Raw genomic sequence first — 19,739 nt, 5'->3', positions numbered from 1 at the left:
GAGCAAATCCATATACCCCAACTTTTTAAGTTCTGGATGGGTGTGACAGACGTGGGGGAAACCTCGTTCGAAGTGTACCTTGAATAATGATCCCTTATTCTCTCAGAAGTGGTATACAGCATGCTTGAGTCTTGGATTGATATGACAAACATTTCGAAAAGCCTGTATGGAGCATTCCTTGCATAACCGTCCCTTACTTTCTGGAGGAAAATACCAACGACGGTGTCGAAGTCGAGCGAGGGTCGGCAGCCCTTCTTCTGGTTCAGCATCTTCTAGGTACGCCAGACAAACTTTGGGTTTCTAATATCAATTAGACATAGAGTTAATGGACTCGAACAACTCTGCGCTGCTAGACTTGTCAACGCAGTAGGTATTGACCCAAGCATACTGACGGCCATCCTCAAGAACATGATGGCAAATGCCTCGGATTTCTCAAATCCGTTCTTGGGTAAATCGAGGTCTTTGTCTCTCATCTCGGGATTATGTGACTCCTTCCAATCCCAGGTATGCGACGGGATTCAGTCGGGTTTCGACCTCGGATCGCCAACATCGTGGAGCCCCAATGCTAAAAATTGATCAACCACGTGACCAGTTGAACGAAAGGTGTTTTACCAGTATGCTCCTCTGCTTACTAAAGAGTGGAACGAAAAGAGAGGAAAGTCATGAAGCTCGGTGCCTAATGATCAACTAACAGATCAAGATCTCAGTCATCCTAGAAGCCGCTCGTTTCAACTTGCAGTGCAATATGCACATTGCGCTCCGTCTATTAGTGTGGTACTCACAATTGGCTAAGAAAAACACCAATAGAAACATCAAAACCTGATTAATGTAGAAGATGATAGAATGAAATCTAGCCCTATAAGAAAGGGAATTTCCAAACAGAAGTGAAAAAGCACATAGTGTATAGTACTCATCGAACAGTCGAACATTCTTGGCTAGTTCAAGGTCCCACACTAACAAGGACATGCGGCAGCCAATTGAAGCAAAGGTGATTGTTGTAGTCACGTAGGCTCTACTCGGGCCGTTGAGAGCTGCATCAGAGAGAAACAAGTATGAGTATGGTTACGTATTGGGAGGCTTACTACTGTGGGTATTTGTGTTTTATTTTTATTTTTTTGAAGTGCTTCAGGTCCCCCGGTCACTCTCGAGGGGAATCTATGAAAGCAAGGATGATTCCCTTGGATCGTTCAACACGGATATTCACAGGCAGTTGATGCTTCCAGCTGAACTGTCAAACTATATCAGCATCCATCGACAAACAAAGGATTAGGAGTGAGAATACCAGTCCCCACTCCAAAGAGTTGTTGTGACAGACTCAACAGTTCATCCAAGAGCTGCTCAAGGATCCACCCAGGAGGAATGGGTGTATTTTCCTGACCTTCGATATTTAGGCATCAACAGAATGCTGTGCCATCGACGACCTTCATGGGAGTATCGAGAGCCATGATGCCAAGGCAAAGGGAAGACAAACACCGGGCCGACGTGCAGAAAATGATGCGGTCTTCGGCATGCATTACGTTTTTTAACTCTACATGTGCCAATAGAGAAGAGAAAAAGTGAAGATTCTCACTAAGATGCCGCTTCTTAGGTAATCGATGTCCATGGGTTGGCTTGGCATGGTCACATCTCTCTTGGCCAGAGATGTTTTATTAGAAATACACCGGTGTCAGTATAGAAAGGAAACTACGACGTTAACAGGATCTTGGCACGTCAGTCAACAAATCGGGAGTCGATTCCACAGCCTCGTTTCTGACAAGTCAGATCTTCGTTACAAAAAAAGGACCACTTATGTTCGAATCTGGGAAGCTTATTTGTAACAACCGACCCAGAGACCCACTATTCATTAAAGCGATCGTTGGAAGGGCGTGTAAGTTCGAAAGGGGTTAATCTAGGAGTAGGACATGAGGATGTCTCCATCTCCTTGAAGAGCTCCGTTGTGTTAAGTCGAGTCTGCCAAGTTAGATCCTAGGACCCAATTTAGCTGAGTAGAAAGATTATTTAAGGTGACCAATTCAGGTTCGTTTTCTTGCCTTTCAGGCACTCCCAAGGCCGCCGAAAACCATATCTCTGATCCGTGTCGCCCAATGCCTTCGTCTGCCCCGGGAGAAACCACACTTATCTCGATTGCCAACCCTATGCAGGGCTCTGCCCACGTTTCTACTCCTCGTCGAGCCACTCTCCCTCCAGAAGAGAAAGGGGAGAACTCTCGTTGAACAATCCTGTCTCTAGGTGGTAGTTCCGATCACCTGTGAAAGCAAAAATGTACGTATATGTAAGGGGTGCTTGCCCCTGGCTGGATGAGCATCTGAAGACCTTCATCAGGAGGCATGTGCCTGATGCTGTCTTCATCGATGACATGGCCGACTTCCCTCCAGACGCGGACACGCAGCTCCAGATTTGTGACGGCTGGGAGCTCCAAGAGCACTTCGCCGTGATCAACCGTGCCAAAAACGGCGTAATTAATGCCTATCCGAACAGCGATGCCCTGGCCCGCAAAGACTACTTGTCCCAGGCGGTCGACTTTTGGGCTGCCAAGAGGCCTGGCAGCAAGCTGCGGCAGCATGTCCCTGCCACAGTTCGACTGTCCCTGGACTACGCTGAGTACGTCGACGAAGCGCTTGCCGCTACCGACGACTTGACATTGCTGCGCTCACTTGAGGACAACGCCAATAAGCCTCCGTCTGAGCGTCAGTGGTGGATCCTCAAGCCTGCCCTGGTCGATTGTGGTGCTGGCATCCGTCTCTTCAGCACCATTGAGGAGCTAGCCGGCCACCTCGAACTCGCCGAGTACGAGATTGACAGCGATGAGGAGGAGGAAGTGGAAGATGTTGAAGCAGAAAGAGAGGAGGAAGAGAAAGAAGACGCCAATCAACCGCCTTTCACACCTACTCTCACAACTCCCGGCCTCGATGCTCTTGACGTCCTCGTAACAACTACCGGCAAGCTCTCCCTCAGCAGCACGAGAGTCTCCCGCCCGAAAAGGCCAAAGTATGTCTTCAAAGCCAATGGTCGCATCCCCTCAGCCCAGATGCGTGCCTTCGTCGCCCAGCAGTACATCCTCCATGTGCCGCGTATGGACGGTCGCAAGTGGCACGTCCGCGCCTATGTGCTGCCAATCGGCCGGCTGCGTGTGCACGTCTACCGTGAGATGCTCACCCTGCTAGCCGCAGAGGAATATAAGTACCCATGGGAGGAGGGGGCATCGCTGCGGGCTTTTTTGACCAACACGGCTCTGCACCTGAGTGATGAGGAGGTGTTGGGGCGGGAATCGATGCGAGAATTCTGGAAGGATACGACGGCGGTGGATGATGGAGTCCTCGGGGACCCGAAGGAATGGAAGCAAAAGGTGTGGGAGCAGGTGTGTAAGATCTCGGGCGAGGTTTTCCGAGCCGCGGCACACACGATGGCCGATAAGTTCACGACTATGGAGAAGTGCTATGAGCTGTTTGCTTTGGACTTCCTGGTGGATGTGACGGGGAATGTGTGGTTGTTGGAAGCTAACGAGACGCCGGCCTTCTATGAACAGGGTGTGGCAGGGCCGATGGCGAAGAGGCTGATGGAGTCGGTGATGTGTGTCGTAATGGAGCATATGGGTTTAGCAAAGATGGACGAGGAGAGTCATATCGAGGCCAGGAAGCGGATGGTTCTGGTGTTGGATGAAACGGAGAGCTTGGGGAAGAGCAACATCACAGAAATTGTATCCGAGGGTTGCCCATGGACTGCGTAGGCAGAGAGTTAGCGAAAAAAAAAAATCCAACATCCTTTACGCATCGTAAAACATAGAAAGGCCAGTAACGGAGACTCCAATACTCTTCCTATGCGCCTCTACCGTAAGCACACTTGAAATCTTTTGCCGTGAGTTGATGCAGGTGTTTAGAGAGAACTTTGGGGCCTCTGTTGTTCAGAGCTCATCCCCGGCAAGTCTGTTGCAAAGTGTGGGTAGTGGATGAACAAATCCACAGAGTTACTGTAAAGTATGACACATTGTAACGATGCGTGGGCATGGACGGTGAATGACGGTGAATTTACTGTACAAGATCATCAACACCAGCATTACAGTCCAGCCTTAGAGTAGGGGCTTATTGTATGAGAAGTCGAACAGGTCTCCATGCAGTTCCGTCATCCAACACACTTTCATGGATGAAAAACAGTATATACCTCTGCTCTAACTACCAAGAGTCCCTGAAGTACCTGAAAATTACCCCTCAGATTCCTGTAAAATACCGCGGGGCTGTCGCATCCAATACAGCGCATCACACACACCGACTCGCTCATGGTTATTTCAAGTCTCGCATATCCTTCTTGACTTGGTAAAAAACACCCATCGCCTTGGCTGACGCACATCACCAGCTCCATCAACATGCCAAACTGCTTGTAATTATGGGTAATCGATTGCAGCTTAACCAAAGCCCTGAATCCCTGAATACAAACCACAAAACAAATTAGAATAAGCGACCAACGCGATTCCAAGGCCTGTACTTAAGGTCGCGGAATGCTCTCGCTAACCATCATGACTCGTTAAGTACGAGCTGCTCGTCTTCTTTTGCTCGTTGTCTCGAATTTGGTTAATATCCGTCTGATATGTCTCTTTCTCTCCCCTGAGTTCTGCTTGGCCCATCATTGACTTCCTAAATGTCAGTATCCCAGCCAAGACTTCAATGGTGCTTCGATATGGTAGCTTTCCGATCAGCCTCGGAAATATTCTTCAGTATACACAACATCGGAAGGAAGATGGCAGCCCCCCTGCCCTGGGCATTTCAATAGCTCCCTCACCGCTCTTCAAGGAGCCCTTCCTCGACGTCGTACAAGAAGTAACATCCACCCAAGCGAGAGTTCCCGAGGTTTCTGAATTCTCGAAAGCATCCTCCTGCAGTGCGGTCTACGGACACTCCTTGTACCCTGCCACCGAGTCTGCAATGCTTGGTGCAACGTAGTTTAACGAGCACCATCGTTAAGCTTCGATCCAAAAGTTCTGAAGTCACGCCTTATATTTGTATATCGACGTGTCAACCCAAAGCAGCGACCCCCGAGCTGCAACTCATTTATGGAGCCAGGAATAGCCGCTTCCAGCTCTCGGGTACTGAACACCCCCGAGTTGCTGGAAGCAATTCTCCTCGAGGTGGATATGTACACTGTTCTTGTCTCTTGTCAGCGCGTTTGTAAGATGTGGAACTCCATCATCTCTTCATCCGCTCCATTACAGCGCCACCTGTTCTTTCTTCCCGATAATCAAACTCCTGGACCCCCTTTCCGACCAAACCCCCTTCTTCAATGGGCTTTTAAATGCATATATCCCCTCGATGGCATCCTTTCCTTGCAAAATACCGCGTTCAAGGGGCAGATGGAGCGAGATGAGAACACACGCAAATGGTATGCTCCTAGCGAACGCATCAACAACCTCACCAAGTACGAGTCACCGCCCAACATCCTCTGGACCCTTGGAATTGTAGCACCATTCACGTTGAATATGGCACGCATGTACGATACTGCCATGTTTGCATCAGGACAGTGGGAGAGGAGCAGGATGCGCCGGTATCGCAACCATATTCTGGCAAAGCTGACGGGGTTGGAGCGTCAATGCCCGAGGCAGGAATGGAAGAGGCTTCACGAGGCACATAAACGGAAAGGGGCCAGCTGGCGGCGGATGTATATCTCCCGGCCGGCAGTCAGGAAAGTCGTGTATGAGACGGTCAGTCCACGACAGCCGTTAAGGCGGCATCAAACCGATTTGGATGATGGTTTAAAGATGGGAGTGCTATGGGATGAGATATGCACCATCTTAATGACTGGAAGGACGGAAAGATGGTGTGAATGGACGTATCCATGGAAGCGAGAGTTCGTGAGGATCGGGTGGAGGTTCATGGAACTGCGGCCGGATGACATAACGCCAGGAGATGATGTACCTTGGGTTGCAGAGAGGAGACGGGTGCTTGCTCAGGCAGATTTGATCATCAAGGTCCAATGTTGCGAGGACTGCTTCTTTGGAGGGCAACGTTCATCAGCTGGTCCTTGCAAAACCTGTGAGGAGCAGCGAGAGGGTTTGATCACGGGGAAGCCACCAACGTCATACTGGTCAGGGCGTCAGGTACGGAAAATGGAGAGCGAGATTCCGCTGGTGTTATCCGAAGACTATCATCCAGACGAGAGAATAATAGTCTCTCCACACCAGCTATTATGTAATATTAGAAACCAGCAGAGCCCTAGTTGATGGGCATTTTGAACTGTCTTGATGGATCCTGTACTATTTGCAGGAGAAAACAAGCTTTAAAAAAGAGGGGCTGTTTTAACAGAATGGTACAATGATAGTGTGCGTCAAAAGGAAGTGACTCTTGACTCTGACGACCTGTCATCAGTGACTCTTGGTTCTCTTTCCTATTCTCCGTTCCGGACCTGCGTGAGCCGCGCCTTTATTGGCCCTTTGTGCCTAATCTCAACTTTTCTTCCCCCCATACCCCCTGTTGATCGTGACAGCTGGCATAGTATATACTTCACCTCCGATATAGTGAGAGATTCTGTACAAGGTTAGCCGATACTGTTGGCGTACATGTCGTAGGACGAAGTGGCTCTGCGTCTGTGTGCAAGTGCGTTACGTCCCATTCGTGCAAATACCGCGGCATAGATGCAATAATTGGAATCGGTCGGATCTTTACGAAATTCTACGCAAGACACATCTTCCTTGTTCCTGGAGTCTCGATCCTCGAAGTCGTCAATATCAAGTTATAAAAACTATAAGAGACTGGACCCCGGAAGCACAATATTCCTTGATCTTAACCTAGCATTTCAAGTTATTACTCTATCTTATCCTCCAATTTCATTTCTCTTGCCAAATCTGTAAATAATCATCTGCGTCCCACAGAAAGCAACACGCACTCTCTTCTCGATGACCATCCACACTTCCAATGCAAATTTTTTTTTCGAGTGTTCAATGAACCATGCATAAGAAAGACCTGGTGTGAGCGCACGAAACCTTTGAGGCGCAAAGGCGCAAGCTGGAGAAGTATGTACATAAAGTATATACGTGTGCCAACCGCCTGCTAGATGCTTGGAATATGAAGCCCCGGATCCACGAACAAATGACATTGTTCAACCAAGATCCTCCTATATGATGGTTTGAAAGCAGGGAGCCTATGGATGATCTCTTGGCTGAAACAATGGCCCATACCGGTTTTCAATGGCGTCGATGGAGCGCTTCACTGGTCTCGACGACTAGCCTTGCTATGGGGCGATGGGGTGGAGGGCTGCCCCGTGCTCACCATTGTCTGTGCTAGCACCCGGAGGAGATGAACCATGGATAGGAGCAAGGAGGAGAGAACTATCCGATGCAGACATTTACTTTTTGACTGTATGTTGCAAGGCGTGCTTATACCATCGCATAGATGGTCCAACCGAATGTAGCCTTGCTGGTGCTGCACGAGAGAACGGCAAAGGATCATGTTGGGAAAGCCTTCTCAAACGAACTGGGCGAAGAACCAGCTATACGATCTGGAACAAGGCATATCTTTCCGCATGAGTGAAGGTTACGACCCGAACAACAGGCTTTCAATTGCTCGACGCAGAGGGGCTGGGGTGGAAATATTGAAGATCAAGCCAGAAGCACCAGACGACCCCCCCTTCCCCCAATTGTCACACTTCATAGCTACATGTTTCTCATGATAAGCACACGGTTATTCCAGTATAAAGTCATGGGGAAACTATATTGTACATCAGCAGGTATCTATATCGCTTAGGGTTCTGTCGGTTTTTGATACAGGACGGCCTTCTGGAACTTGTGTCAGTTGAATAACATGTCAATCGCCCTCAGCAACTTCTAGATCTACAACTCTCCCTCAAAAATTCGATGCCAAAATTCTTGGTCAAAAAGCTCTCAGTACACCAGGGTTACTCGGTACAATCCTTTTTAAAGGCAGACGTGTACGCAGTTCTCTCCTCCTGCTTGGGTATTTGCAAAGCCTAACATAAGCTAATACCATTTCGCCTGCTCAGGCTTCTCCCTAACAGCCATCCCTTCTTCCTTCCTGGACCCCAACCATAGGGCCCCCATTCGGCAAAACCCTTGGCTGTTTGAGCTGTTATGATACATTATCTGAAATATAGGTAGATTGCCGTCACCACGGTGATATCGAGTGGTTTAGGTGGGTTGAGACTGTTAATGGCGATCCAGGACTGTATTATTGGTTATGTATCGTAGAAAAAAAAAATCCATACGCAAATGGTCCCCAGCATGGCACGTGCTAGACGCTAGAAAAACGTCTAGTGGGATAGTGACATCATCGGGAGCTCAGGAAGGTACGTCAAAGGACGATCCCTCCCTTGAAACTGCGGCCTATCTTTTCGTACAGAGTAAGGAGACTTGCCATGACACCGAAGCAAGTTCCACAGCCTCTCCAAGTTTTAACTGGGCCTTACAGTCTTGCCCTCCGAACGAGGAGACTGTGGCAGAGTTGGGGTTCCCAGCGGTGATCCCTTCTGAGTTGCAGGCTGTTGCTTTTGTCGCTGAGCCTGGTGGTGCTTCGAGTATGGAAGGGACCGTTTGGCCTTTGTTGGGGAAATTGCTCTGCCGCTCGTGTCAATAGTGAGAATGGGGATCGTCTTATATGGGACTGATGGTGTGGAGGAGAATGAAAGGTCACTGCTTGAGCTGACTGTGTTGCCGTCGACGACAAAGCAAGATGTACACCTTCGACGGAGGGATGGCGCTCGTTTCAGCATTGGCTGCTGGGTTTGTTCTATTGGGCTTGTCGCTGATTGAGCTGTTTGCTGTTGTGGTATTGTGTATGAAGGTCTGATACCAGTGGGTGATGGGATCTCGTTCTCTGTGAAGTCGATCTGAGGACTTTCTTTGGACGAACTCTTCCTGCGTACTACTGAGCTAAAACACCACCAGGGGGTAGATTGACGTCGAGATGTCGATTCCCTGCCGGAAGGTAGCAGCCGAGTCCAAAGCCCTATTTGATGGATAGCCAAAGGAAGTGACACCGAACGGGAAGAAGCAGACCTCTTGGTTAGGACGCATTCATAGGTGTTCGTGGTGGCTCGGCTGCGTTTGTCCAAAGTCATGCTGACATCTAAAGTGGCCTTCGCTTTCATCTTAGTCTGGTGGCAGGAGTGTGATCTTCAGTAGTTCACTCGGGAAATATCAATTCGGGAGACCACTTTTTGGACCGAATTTTGGTTGGATGGGATGATATGGAACCATATTCTCTTAAAGTGTTTTGTCTATCATGCGGTCGCGGTTCTCCAAACGGTCAAGGATTGCCTGGTCGGGTCGGCGGGACATGGTCGACGTGAGACATCTCTGAGTCAGGACCACTTGATCGAAAGAAGCGCTGCTTCAGCCATAATGATACAGTAAAACTTCTCGTGTCTTTTTTTCGGGGAAATGGGTAAGCTGAAATGAAGACAGAAGCTTACTAATTCGAAGTGTCTGAGCTGAAATTGAGAAATACCAAGAGTGGATGATGATGTCAGAGGGTGATGTGTACACGAGGAGCGGGGCATGAGGTCTCAGATCCGAGACCAACTTGATGGCCGCCTTTGGTAACGATAGCCATTCAACGTGGCTTTTCATCAATAGTGTGTGATCACCGTTAAGACCAGATGTGTTGAGGGCGTCAAGTGTTTCATGAAAAATAGGAAGATATGATTGCGATTTCATACCCCGCCAGTCAACATAACATCCGGCTCCAGGCCTAGGTGTCTTATCCAAGCGACGAAACGCCATAACCTTTAGCATACATGTCCCAAGCCCATAATACACGCAGCGTATCGTACACCAGCCCCACTCACACCCGCAAATCTTGTTTCCTCTCCCACATTTGGGTCTCAATTGCCTTGAGCCAGTGCCTTGCACGCGGCATAAGCGCGAATTCGTATTCAGGCAGAGTCGCTAACTCTCCCAAAAATGGGCCCTCCTTACCCTTAGCGCTGGCATCAAGGTATTGTTGGATGTTCAAGACGATATCTTTGGTGACTTCATCGCAGTACAGACCGACAGCACGCATCTCCTCGAGCAAATCAAAGACAGCACGAGGGTCTCCGTGGCGTTTCCAATGGATGCGGAGAAGCTCGTTGTAGAACGGCGTACTGACACCGAGTACATAACTGGCGAGACCGAGTTCCTTGACTCGAGGAAGAACCTGAAGAGCAAGTGGTGATGAGCGCGCAAAACGTGTGTCGAGCAAACGCAGCGCCGCCATCAGGTATGCTGGGTATAGAGGGCCGTAGATGTGCACAGGGAGTTTATCCTTTCGCTTGCCACGACCACGTTTGCCATTCTTGGTGGCCGCCTTGGTACTCTCCTCGTCCAGGCCAAGTTTCTCAACCATGGGGAAGACTTCCTCCTCAAGCACATCCCACAGCTCAAAGTCAGTCTTGCATTGCAGCATCTTGGCCTCGACACGCCTGCGCTCAGCGCGCCGCAGGGCTTCATTCTTGACTGGTGTGGACAGCGGGTCAAGGGCCACATCTATCTGTGCGCCTAGCTTAGTCTCCTCGTTGACAATCTCGTCGTGAATCGGATGAGTCGTGCTAGGAGGAGGTGCCTTCTCGGCTGCGGCGTCCTCTTCCATGGTGCCAAGGGCGATGCGTGCAGCCTGACGAAGGCTGGGCGGGAAGCGAAGTAAAGCCTTTTCCCATTCAGTCGCAGCTGTCAATTGGCCCAGAGGATGCAGGGGTTCGAAAGTCTTGCCAAGTTGGCGCTTAGCATTCGTGTGCACCTCAGCAGCATCTTGAACGATGATATTGATGGTATCGCGGAAGGCATTATGATCCGGCTCCTTTGTGCGGATGCTGAAGTCATCGACATCGGTGAAGGATTGATCGGGGCGAGAAGGGACAGCATTAGCAGCAGTCTGAGGGGCAGACGTGGTCCCGGCAGGTGGGATGCCAGCAGCAGCGGCTTGAGCAGCCCTCTTCGCTGCAATTTCCTCGAAAATGCGACTGAATGCCGCCCTCTCAGAGGGGGTGATGGTTGACCGCAAACCAGTTTCGGGATCTACTTCGACAAAAGCCGGTGTCTCGGAGTCGGGTGGCTGATAGCCCTCGGGAAGTTCAAAGGGGATTGTGTTATCGGTCCGTTTTGGACGTCTCGAGTGGGCTCGGGGGTACCTAAGAGTGGCACTTGAGTGCAAGAGCATGCGCAGTGTTCGTGGCGCACTTCCCGGTCGAGATAATCGCTGCAATGTCCTCGTTTGGTAGAGGAACGGCATGACTGTGGTCGACATGTTGGCTGCGTGGACAGGGAACCTGTGGGCAGGCAATGTGCCCAAAGGTTGTCGATGTGTTGATAGTGTCTCGATCCGACGAGATCTCGAAAATTTCCCGAGAGCTGGTCGTTGCCCCACTCACCTGTCGCGCGCCTTGCCTGCCGGTAGATCCTTGTTCCACAAACCCCCAAAAAGCTTGATATCTGCTGGCTGACCAATCAAACTTGGCAGATCTTAAAAGTGTGGGGTTAAAGAAGGACCCCTGCATTTCCCGTGATTTCGCGAGCCAGGGCTCTGAGAGTCGCGCTGTGGTTTATTGGATCCTGCGTCTCGCGCATCGTCGCGTTTCAACTCCTCGAAGGACTTGCGCCACCATCTTCCTGTGCAGGAGTTCTGCTTAGGGTTATATTTTTATTTCACTGTGTTCTTTTCTCAATTAAATTGTTATATTTGGCGTCTGTCTAAACAACTTATTTCTCCTGCTATTGTCCTTAATCCATCGTCATGCCGTCCAAAGAACCTGTCATGAGCGCGTTCGAGCGCAAGAGGCTCGAAAACATCGCACAAAATAATGCGATCTTGGGCGAGATCAGCACCACAGCAGAGAAAATTATTCCTCAACCAAAGCCTCCGAAACCCAAACGTTCCAGTACCCCTCGAACCAAGCGCGAACCCATCCAGCGCGAGCCACCCCGTCCTACGCGCCAGAGCAGTCGACTTGCCGGCCTCAAACCCGATGCCGACCCGGAACTTCTCAAGCGCAAGGCTGAGGTCGATGCTGAGGCTGAGGCACAACAGGTGAAGGCCAAGAAGATGCGTGTAGATGAGGATCTTAAGCTGGGCGACATCCAAGTTGAGGGTCGCAAGTGGGAGGCTGGCCTGGATGGGTTGGCAGGTTTGAAGGGCTTGAGTCGAGGCGCTCAGCCTGGGCTCAGAACATTTACGGACGAAGACGTCAAGGAGACCACAGATAAGGTCCTCAAGGAATTGCGGCTGCGCATGAGCAGCTTAAAGCTGTACGAGAAGTGGTCGGTCCAGGGTGCGTTGCATGCGACAGTCCTTCTTTTTTTTTTTTTTTGAGTTCATAAACTGACAGGTTACAGACATCAAGATTGTGCCACAGCGTGTATACTCAATGGGCTTCCATCCCACAGAGGAAAAGCCGATCATATTTGCCGGAGACAAGGAGGGTGCCATGGGTGTGTTCGACGCTTCTCAGGAGCCGCCCAAGGTCGAAGACGACGAGGAGGAAGAGATTGAGCGCCCGGATCCCATCATATCAGCTTTCAAAACCCACTCCCGCACCATCTCAGCTTTCCACTTCTCCCCGGTCGATGCCAATGCAGTCTTCTCTGGCTCTTACGATTCCTCAATCCGCAAGCTTGACCTTGACAAGGGCATTTCAATCCAAGTTTATGCTCCGGCTGATCCCAACGAGGATCTTGCCATTAGCGCGATCGACATGCCCACCAATGATCCCAACATGATTCTCTTTTCTACTCTTTTTGGCTCTCTCGGACGGCACGATTTGCGCACCAAGCCGTCCGCGGCAGATATTTGGCACCTGACTGACCACAAGATTGGCGGATTCACACTGCATCCCCGCCATCCTCACCTTGTGGCTACGGCCTCTTTGGACCGCACATTTAAGATTTGGGACCTGCGCAAGATCACTAAGGGTGAGAGTGGTCACACTCCAGCGTTGCTGGGCACTCATGAGTCACGTCTGTCGGTGTCACACGCGAGTTGGTCTGCGGCTGGTCATGTCGCAACCGCCAGCTACGACGACACAATCAAGATCTATTCCTTCCCGGACGCAGGGAAGTGGACACCAGGAGAGGAGCTCGATGAGAAGGCGATGACACCCGTTCGTAAGATCCCGCACAACAATCAGACGGGCCGGTGGGTGACCATCCTCAAGCCCCAATGGCAGCGTAACCCACAAGACGGGATACACAAGTTTGTGATTGGCAACATGAACCGTTTCGTGGATGTGTTCGCGGCATCTGGTGAGCAGCTCGCCCAGCTAGATGGGGAAGGCATCACGGCCGTGCCAGCGGTTGCTGTCTTCCACCCGACGAAGGACTGGGTTGCTGGAGGCAGTGCAAGCGGAAAGCTTTCCCTGTGGATGTGAGTGTTGTGGTACCTCACACGGGTTACATAAGACTGTAATTGGCGATGTTGGGGATGATACCTAGACTACCTAGACAACTTGTAAAATGTTGAGAGGTTAGATGAGGTTAGCTGAAACCACGATTCATACTTACATGTCAGTACCTGTGGCGCAGATCATATGGAGCATTTTCCGAACTCCATATTTTTTTTTCCGTCTTGATAGAAGCATGGAACTGGAGACAGCAGAATGTTCGTATGTGACAGAGCCGAGTGGCCATGCTACTGCCGGGATCGCTTCCTCGTCAGCGCATCATAAGGCTGTTTATCGATAAGACATGGAGGTGTTGGCGGTTGCTACTCCTGCCGAAAAGGATTTTCGTCAAGAAAGGTAGAAGTAGAGATGTCTAAACCGAATCGGGAAAAAAAACCTGCTGTTGTTTGCCATTATAATGGTACCGCGATGGCTTCTCTGCAGTTTGCACTTTAATACACATGTAGGTCCGTTTTGATCGGCTCGTTGACTCTCTCGCAAGATCTTCCGGCTGTATGTCGGGTGATGAGCTGGCGCCAGCATCTGGTGAGATTTCGGGGTCGCATCTGAGCAGGGCCGCCTGGCAGGGCGATGACCAGGGGACCCTTGCTGGAAGGTCTCGTGTGAGAAGAAAGAGCTCTTGATTGGCTAGATCTTAGACACACGCCGGCAGTGGACCCCTCTTGGCAACAGTCTGCCATCTGGGGCGGACTGGTTGCAGCTGATGGGCGCTGGTGTCGCTGTCGCTGCACCGGGATTGTCAGCGCTCAAGCCTCATCGCTCAGCAAGCCCCCCGGCCTCTTCTCTGTTCTGCATCTGGCCTGGTCCCGGCCATGGTTCCTGGCCAACAATTTGTAGCGCCAGCGCCAGCCATTCTCTTCTCTTCCCGAATGCCATCAAGGTGTTTGATTTCTGACGTTTTGATTCCTTTGGTGACCCCTGAAGAGCAACAATATCACCGTCCTTGTCCCAGCACCTAACCTGCGTCTCCCCACCGAGATCCATCGCCAATCCAATCGCCAGCCTTATCTAGTCGATATTCCCGTGTTGACGGCATTAAATGGATTTTGGATGCCTGTGATCCGAGCCACGTCCTACCCACAGATACGACACCCTACACTACCTACCTAGATTTGCTTATTGTCCTCGGAATCTACCCTGGGGCGTTCGCTCGAGTGTAACGCCGACGCGCCAATCATCCGCTTCACGGGCTCACTTAAACCGCACTTTTTTCCGTTCGTATCAGCCCGCCGAGATATACATATCTGATAGGACGGGACTTGCATCTGCTATCCTCAACTTTTTTCACCTCGCTCACTCTTCTATCATCTTCCCAGGCTGTCCAGTTCAGGCATCCATCCTGCGCCCGCCAAACCTACTTCTGCAGGGCCTGGACACAAGAGGACGGTTGGTCCCCTCTTTCATTCCCCCCGCGCGGCGCAAACTCCAGGGTATTTGAGTCACCGCTCACATGCTGATGATTGTATACTAGGCTTTATTTTCCACACTTCATCCCCACAAGTTCCCAATGGACTCCTCGGCGCAACCTCTTTGCCGTGCAACTGCGAGTCCGCGGCCCTCGGAGTCAAAAGATGAGAGTAAACAAGCACACGCTCCGTTGTCGCCTTCAGAACCGACAGCGACATCTGCGGCTTCAGCAGCCGCCCAGGACGAGCGCACAGCCAGACGCGTGTCGCGAAAGTTGCAAAAGAGACGTCGCGATGGCGTTCACACGCCCTCTTTTGAACTGCCCGAGCGGCTGCGTGAGACGAACGACGAGGCTGACAGCGATGAGGAGGTGCTGCGCCCTCAGGCCTACCCCGGCGGCATGTTCATGAACATGCATCAGAGCATATTCGGCCTCGTCGCTGCCGTTGGCCGGCAGGCCAACTTTTCCGATCGCTTCGAAAGCCTTAGTTCAGATGACGAAGATGATGAAAGCCCGCTGGCCAAAACGATCGCCGCCCCTCGTCAACCTTCCCCCTGGAGGCCCGACCACAGTTCTTCTAGCACCACCGCGATGGCTCAGACCACTCTTCTGCCCCTCACTGCCCGGAGCTCTTCAGATCAGCACTCCAGCAGCACTGACACTCCCACACGACACCGGAGAAAAATCTCGGAAAATCTGCTGCGCTCCGTGCCTGGTCTTTCACGCTTCGCCGAGAAGCTCAGGCCATCCAAATCTTCCAAAGAAAAGTCGGCCAAGGCCCCTCATGACGATAGCGCAGCTGATCGTAGTATATCTTCTTCGAAGTCCTCCTCTGCCCCTCCTACCGGTCTCGCACCCGCAATCGAGATTACTCGAACTGAAGGCATGGGAGAGCCTATTATGAGCAAGCTATTGGAGGCTCGTGCCCAGGTGGCCTCGAGGCCGAGCTTTGAACTGGACCGCTTAACCGAAGAGGAGGGACGCGCTGAAGGCGACGACGGCACTATAGGTCCCAGCGAGCTCGCAAAGACGCTCAAACATATCTTCGAATTTGAGCGCCCTGAGGAGGTCATTCAAGAATATCCTTGCTGGTTGCTGCAACATGTCTTGCTTCAGGGGTACATGTTTATCACTACCCGACATATTGCCTTTTATGCCTATTTGCCTAAGAAAGCGGTATGTCTTCCCTTCCGCAAATCACGTGTCTACTGGTGTGTGCTGACCATTAAAGAACGAGGTGGTCAAGTCTGGTTATCTGTCTAAGTGTGGGAAGCGGAATCCCAAGTACAACCGCTACTGGTTCCGCCTTAAGGGTGTTGTGCTCTCCTACTACCGCGACCCCCAAGATCTCTACTTCCCGAGCGGTCATATTGACCTGCGATACGGCATATCGGCCAGCATTACGGATAAGGATAAGGAGGGCATCAATTTCACCATTGAGACCCATAACCGTACCTACTACTTTCGCGCTGACAGCGCCCAGAGCGCAAAGGAGTGGGTCAAGTGCATCCAGAGGGTCATCTTCCGATCACATAACGACGGCGACAGTGTCAAGATCTCCTTGCCCATCGAAAACATTATTGACATTGAGGAGACTCACATGCTCGACTTCGCTGAGACTTGCAAAATCCGCGTGATCGACAATGACGAGACGTATGCTATTGACGAATATTACTTTTCCTTCTTCAGCTATGGAAAAGACGCGATCAACCTTCTCAAGATCCTCATCGATGACTCCTCATCGCAAGCGCGGGATGCCAGTGATGGCCCCGACAAGAGCTTAGCTGCCTCCACAAGAACGAGCATGAGCGCTAGCCGAGACCAAGCTCAGGGCCGTCCAGGTCGACTCACGGAAGGGGTCAAGGCCACACTATCGCCCATGACACCGCCCCGCTGCGCCTCGCCTGTCTCTCGTGCGAGCCAAGACCGCCCCCGAAGTAGCTTCGATGCTTTCCGGCCCTTTCGACGTAGTATAGACGTCGCTCAAAGCTCAGAGCTACACCCGACGTCTCCGTCCCGGAGTTATAGTAAGACCCGGCGGTCGTTCAGTAAACACCGGCGGGAAGCTCTTCATGAGCAGCAAGGGAGCAGTGACTCATTCGTCCAAAGCGTTGGTGATCCAAGCCAGGCAAGCCTGTCGGCGCTTGTTCATTCCGCGAGCAGCGAAGATCCATCTGCAAGCCAGATACTGCGCGGTAGCGAGGTGTTCCACAGCCCAATCTTCCATCGGTCCTCGAACAAAGCCGAAGATACCGAGGAGCCGGTCTCGGCTGGCATTGTCAGGCACGATACTGATGCGACGGTTAAGCCATCAACACAGCAGGGCACGGCTCGGCAGGAGAATGCGGTTGGAGCTACCGCGACAACACCGACTCTGCAGAGCATCGCTAATATGGGCGGTTATCCGTTCCGAAAGGCGAATGCCCTGATGGGGTATCTGGATCGTCAGTCACGTCGCATGAGCAACCTCCTAGCGACTGAATCTATGGGTTATGTTGAGAAAGTTTCTGGGATGTGGAAAGGCGGCGGGAAACACTATGATGATCCCGCCGGCTTGAGGACAGATGAAGAAGATGGACAGGAAGATCCTAATGAACGTGCCAATTCAGAGGCCCGTTTCAGGGAACACTTTGCCCTCCCTGAGACTGAACGGCTGCAGGCTGCCTACTTCGGGTACATGATGCGTGTTCTCCCGTTATATGGCAAGATTTACATTGGCGATCGCCATTTCTGCTTCCGCAGCCTTCTTCCTGGGACCCGAACCAAGCTAGTTTTGCCATTGCGCGACATTGAAAACGTAGATAAGGAAAAGGGATTTCGTTTTGGCTATTCAGGCTTGGTGGTGGTCATCCGCGGTCATGAGGAGCTATTCTTTGAGTTTAGCAAGGCAGAAGTCCGCGATGACTGTGCTGTCACCGTCCTCCAAAGCATTGAGGCCACAAGGTTCCTGCCTGATTCTTCGTTGCTGGATGGTGCCGATTCTGAGGATGCCCAGGCCGCTGTGGCCGAACGCGATGCACTCCAAGAGGCGCGGAACGAGGAATTCGGCGACCATGAGCTCCAGTTGCCTCGCCAGGCGTCTAGCGTCACTGAAGCGCCAACAATACTATTTGACGACTCAGCTACCTCCTTCCTCAGCTTCAAGCCAGCTCAGTCCATGACTATCACCTGTCTGACCATCGGCTCACGAGGTGATGTCCAGCCATACATCGCTCTCTGCAAGAAGCTGCTTGAGGAGGGTCATCGGCCGAGGATTGCGACTCACCTCGAGTTCAAGGACTGGATTGAGAGCCACGGTATCGAGTTCGCTTACGTCGGCGGCGACCCCGGCGAGTTGATGCGTCTCTGCATTCAGAATGGCACCTTCACTTGGCAATTCTTGAAGGAGGCTAATGCCAAGTTCCGTGGGTTCCTTGATGATCTCTTGGCTACTTCGTGGGAAGCTTGCCAAGGCAGTGATCTCATCATCGAGTCTCCTAGCGCCATGGCAGGTATTCACATTGCAGAGGCTCTCGAAATTCCATATTTCCGGGCCTTCACTATGCCCTGGACTCGGACTCGCGCCTATCCTCATGCGTTTGTTATGCCTGGCCAGAAGATGGGTGGTGCCTACAACTATTTGACATACGTGATGTTCGACACGGTGTTCTGGAAGACGACCGCTCATCAAATCAACAAATGGCGTAACAACATGCTCGGTCTCCCCAGCACGAACCTCGAGAAGTTGCAGGTCAACAAAGTCCCCTTCCTGTACAACTTTTCTGCCTACGTTGTGCCCCCGCCGCTCGACTACTCCGACTGGATCCGCGTCACGGGCTACTGGTTTCTCGATGAAGGTGACAACAATAGCAAATGGACCCCGCCACCCGAGCTCAGGGCGTTCATCGAGAAGGCCCGCAGCGATGGAAAGAAACTGGTCTACGTTGGCTTCGGCAGCATCATTGTGCCCGACCGCATCAAGATGACGCAGGACGTCATCGACGCCGTCCTCAAGGCTGATGTCCGCTGCATCCTTTCCAAGGGCTGGAGCGACCGCTCAAAGAACCCCGATCAGCAGGAACAGGAGCCCGAGCTGCCACCGGAAATCTTCCAGATCCAGAGCGCCCCGCACGACTGGCTGTTCCGCCAGATTGATGCCGCTGCGCACCATGGAGGGAGCGGAACTACCGGTGCCAGCTTGCGCGCGGGCATCCCGACCATTATTCGGCCTTTCTTTGGAGACCAGTTTTTCTTTGGTAGTCGCGTTGAGGATTTAGGTGTCGGCATTTGCCTCAAGAAGTGGGGTGCCAACTCGTTTGCGCGCGCCCTGTGGGAGGCCACGCACAGCGAGAGGATGATCGTTAAGGCGAGGGTGCTGGGGGAGCAGATTCGAAAAGTGAGTTCTATCCGTTTTGTTTGCCGTGCCTTACCAGTTGATTACTAACCCTTTCAAACAGGAAAACGGTGTCGAAACCGCAGTTCAGTGCATCTACCGCGACCTGGAATACGCGACAAACCTCATCAAAGCCAAAGCCCGGAAGAACCCGTCACGTAGGAACACGATCTCTTCTGGCACTGGCGAACCACTTCCCGCTCCCGCCAATGCTACGGCCAGCAACGGCGCAGAAGCGGGCGTGGGTCTGGGTCTTGAGCTTGGCACCGGTGGAGATGGCCCCAGCATCGACTTCGATGACGAAGAAGAGAGCTGGACGTTCGTGGATCGGTTCGACGACCACTGGGATTATCAACCCCAACATCATCAGCATGGCTTCCTCCGGAATCCAGCGTTGACTGCCCCGGCCTCGGCTGCAAAGTCGCTGGGTAGCAAGGTTCTTGGGGGCGCGGTCGGCGGGGGGAAGTAGCGCTTTCCTTTCCGAAAGTGATTTCCTGAGGTCCCTACATTCTTTTCCTACCTTGATTTCCCATCTTGTGATGCCATGAATCTTGTTTTTTGTTTTTTTGTTCTTTTACTCTATGACTT

General features: G+C 51.7%; 4 protein-coding genes across 4 annotated transcripts; 3 read left to right on the top strand and 1 right to left on the bottom strand.

Moving 5' to 3' along the window:
- Nucleotides 1-2,260: 2,260 nt before the first annotated feature.
- On the top strand, nt 2,261-3,727 carry CTHT_0049290 (uncharacterized protein; the record flags this gene model as incomplete). Its single annotated transcript, XM_006695227.1, has 1 exon — nt 2,261-3,727. One exon carries the CDS (start codon nt 2,261-2,263, stop codon nt 3,725-3,727), a length of 1,467 nt encoding a protein of 488 aa, XP_006695290.1.
- Nucleotides 3,728-9,782: 6,055 nt separating this feature from the next.
- CTHT_0049280 (uncharacterized protein) lies at nt 9,783-11,222 on the bottom strand (the record flags this gene model as incomplete). Its single annotated transcript, XM_006695226.1, has 1 exon — nt 9,783-11,222. The coding sequence occupies one exon, from the start codon at nt 11,220-11,222 to the stop codon at nt 9,783-9,785; it is 1,440 nt and encodes a 479-aa protein (XP_006695289.1).
- Nucleotides 11,223-11,708: 486 nt separating this feature from the next.
- On the top strand, nt 11,709-13,338 carry CTHT_0049270 (WD repeat-containing protein; the record flags this gene model as incomplete). The annotated part of the gene is made up of 2 exons (XM_006695225.1): nt 11,709-12,243; nt 12,308-13,338. The coding sequence occupies 2 exons, from the start codon at nt 11,709-11,711 to the stop codon at nt 13,336-13,338; spliced, it is 1,566 nt and encodes a 521-aa protein (XP_006695288.1).
- A 1,540-nt stretch (nt 13,339-14,878) lies between these two features.
- On the top strand, nt 14,879-19,620 carry CTHT_0049260 (uncharacterized protein; the record flags this gene model as incomplete). The annotated part of the gene is made up of 3 exons (XM_006695224.1): nt 14,879-15,955; nt 16,011-19,154; nt 19,216-19,620. The coding sequence occupies 3 exons, from the start codon at nt 14,879-14,881 to the stop codon at nt 19,618-19,620; spliced, it is 4,626 nt and encodes a 1,541-aa protein (XP_006695287.1).
- Nucleotides 19,621-19,739: the final 119 nt, after the last annotated feature.

Source organism: Thermochaetoides thermophila (assembly GCF_000221225.1).
Source record: "Thermochaetoides thermophila DSM 1495 unplaced genomic scaffold scf7180000011819, whole genome shotgun sequence".
In the NCBI taxonomy this organism is placed as follows: Eukaryota; Fungi; Ascomycota; class Sordariomycetes; order Sordariales; family Chaetomiaceae; genus Thermochaetoides; species Thermochaetoides thermophila.
The sequence above is the reverse complement of the archived record's forward strand: the minus strand, read 5'-3'. Positions and strand labels throughout refer to the sequence as shown.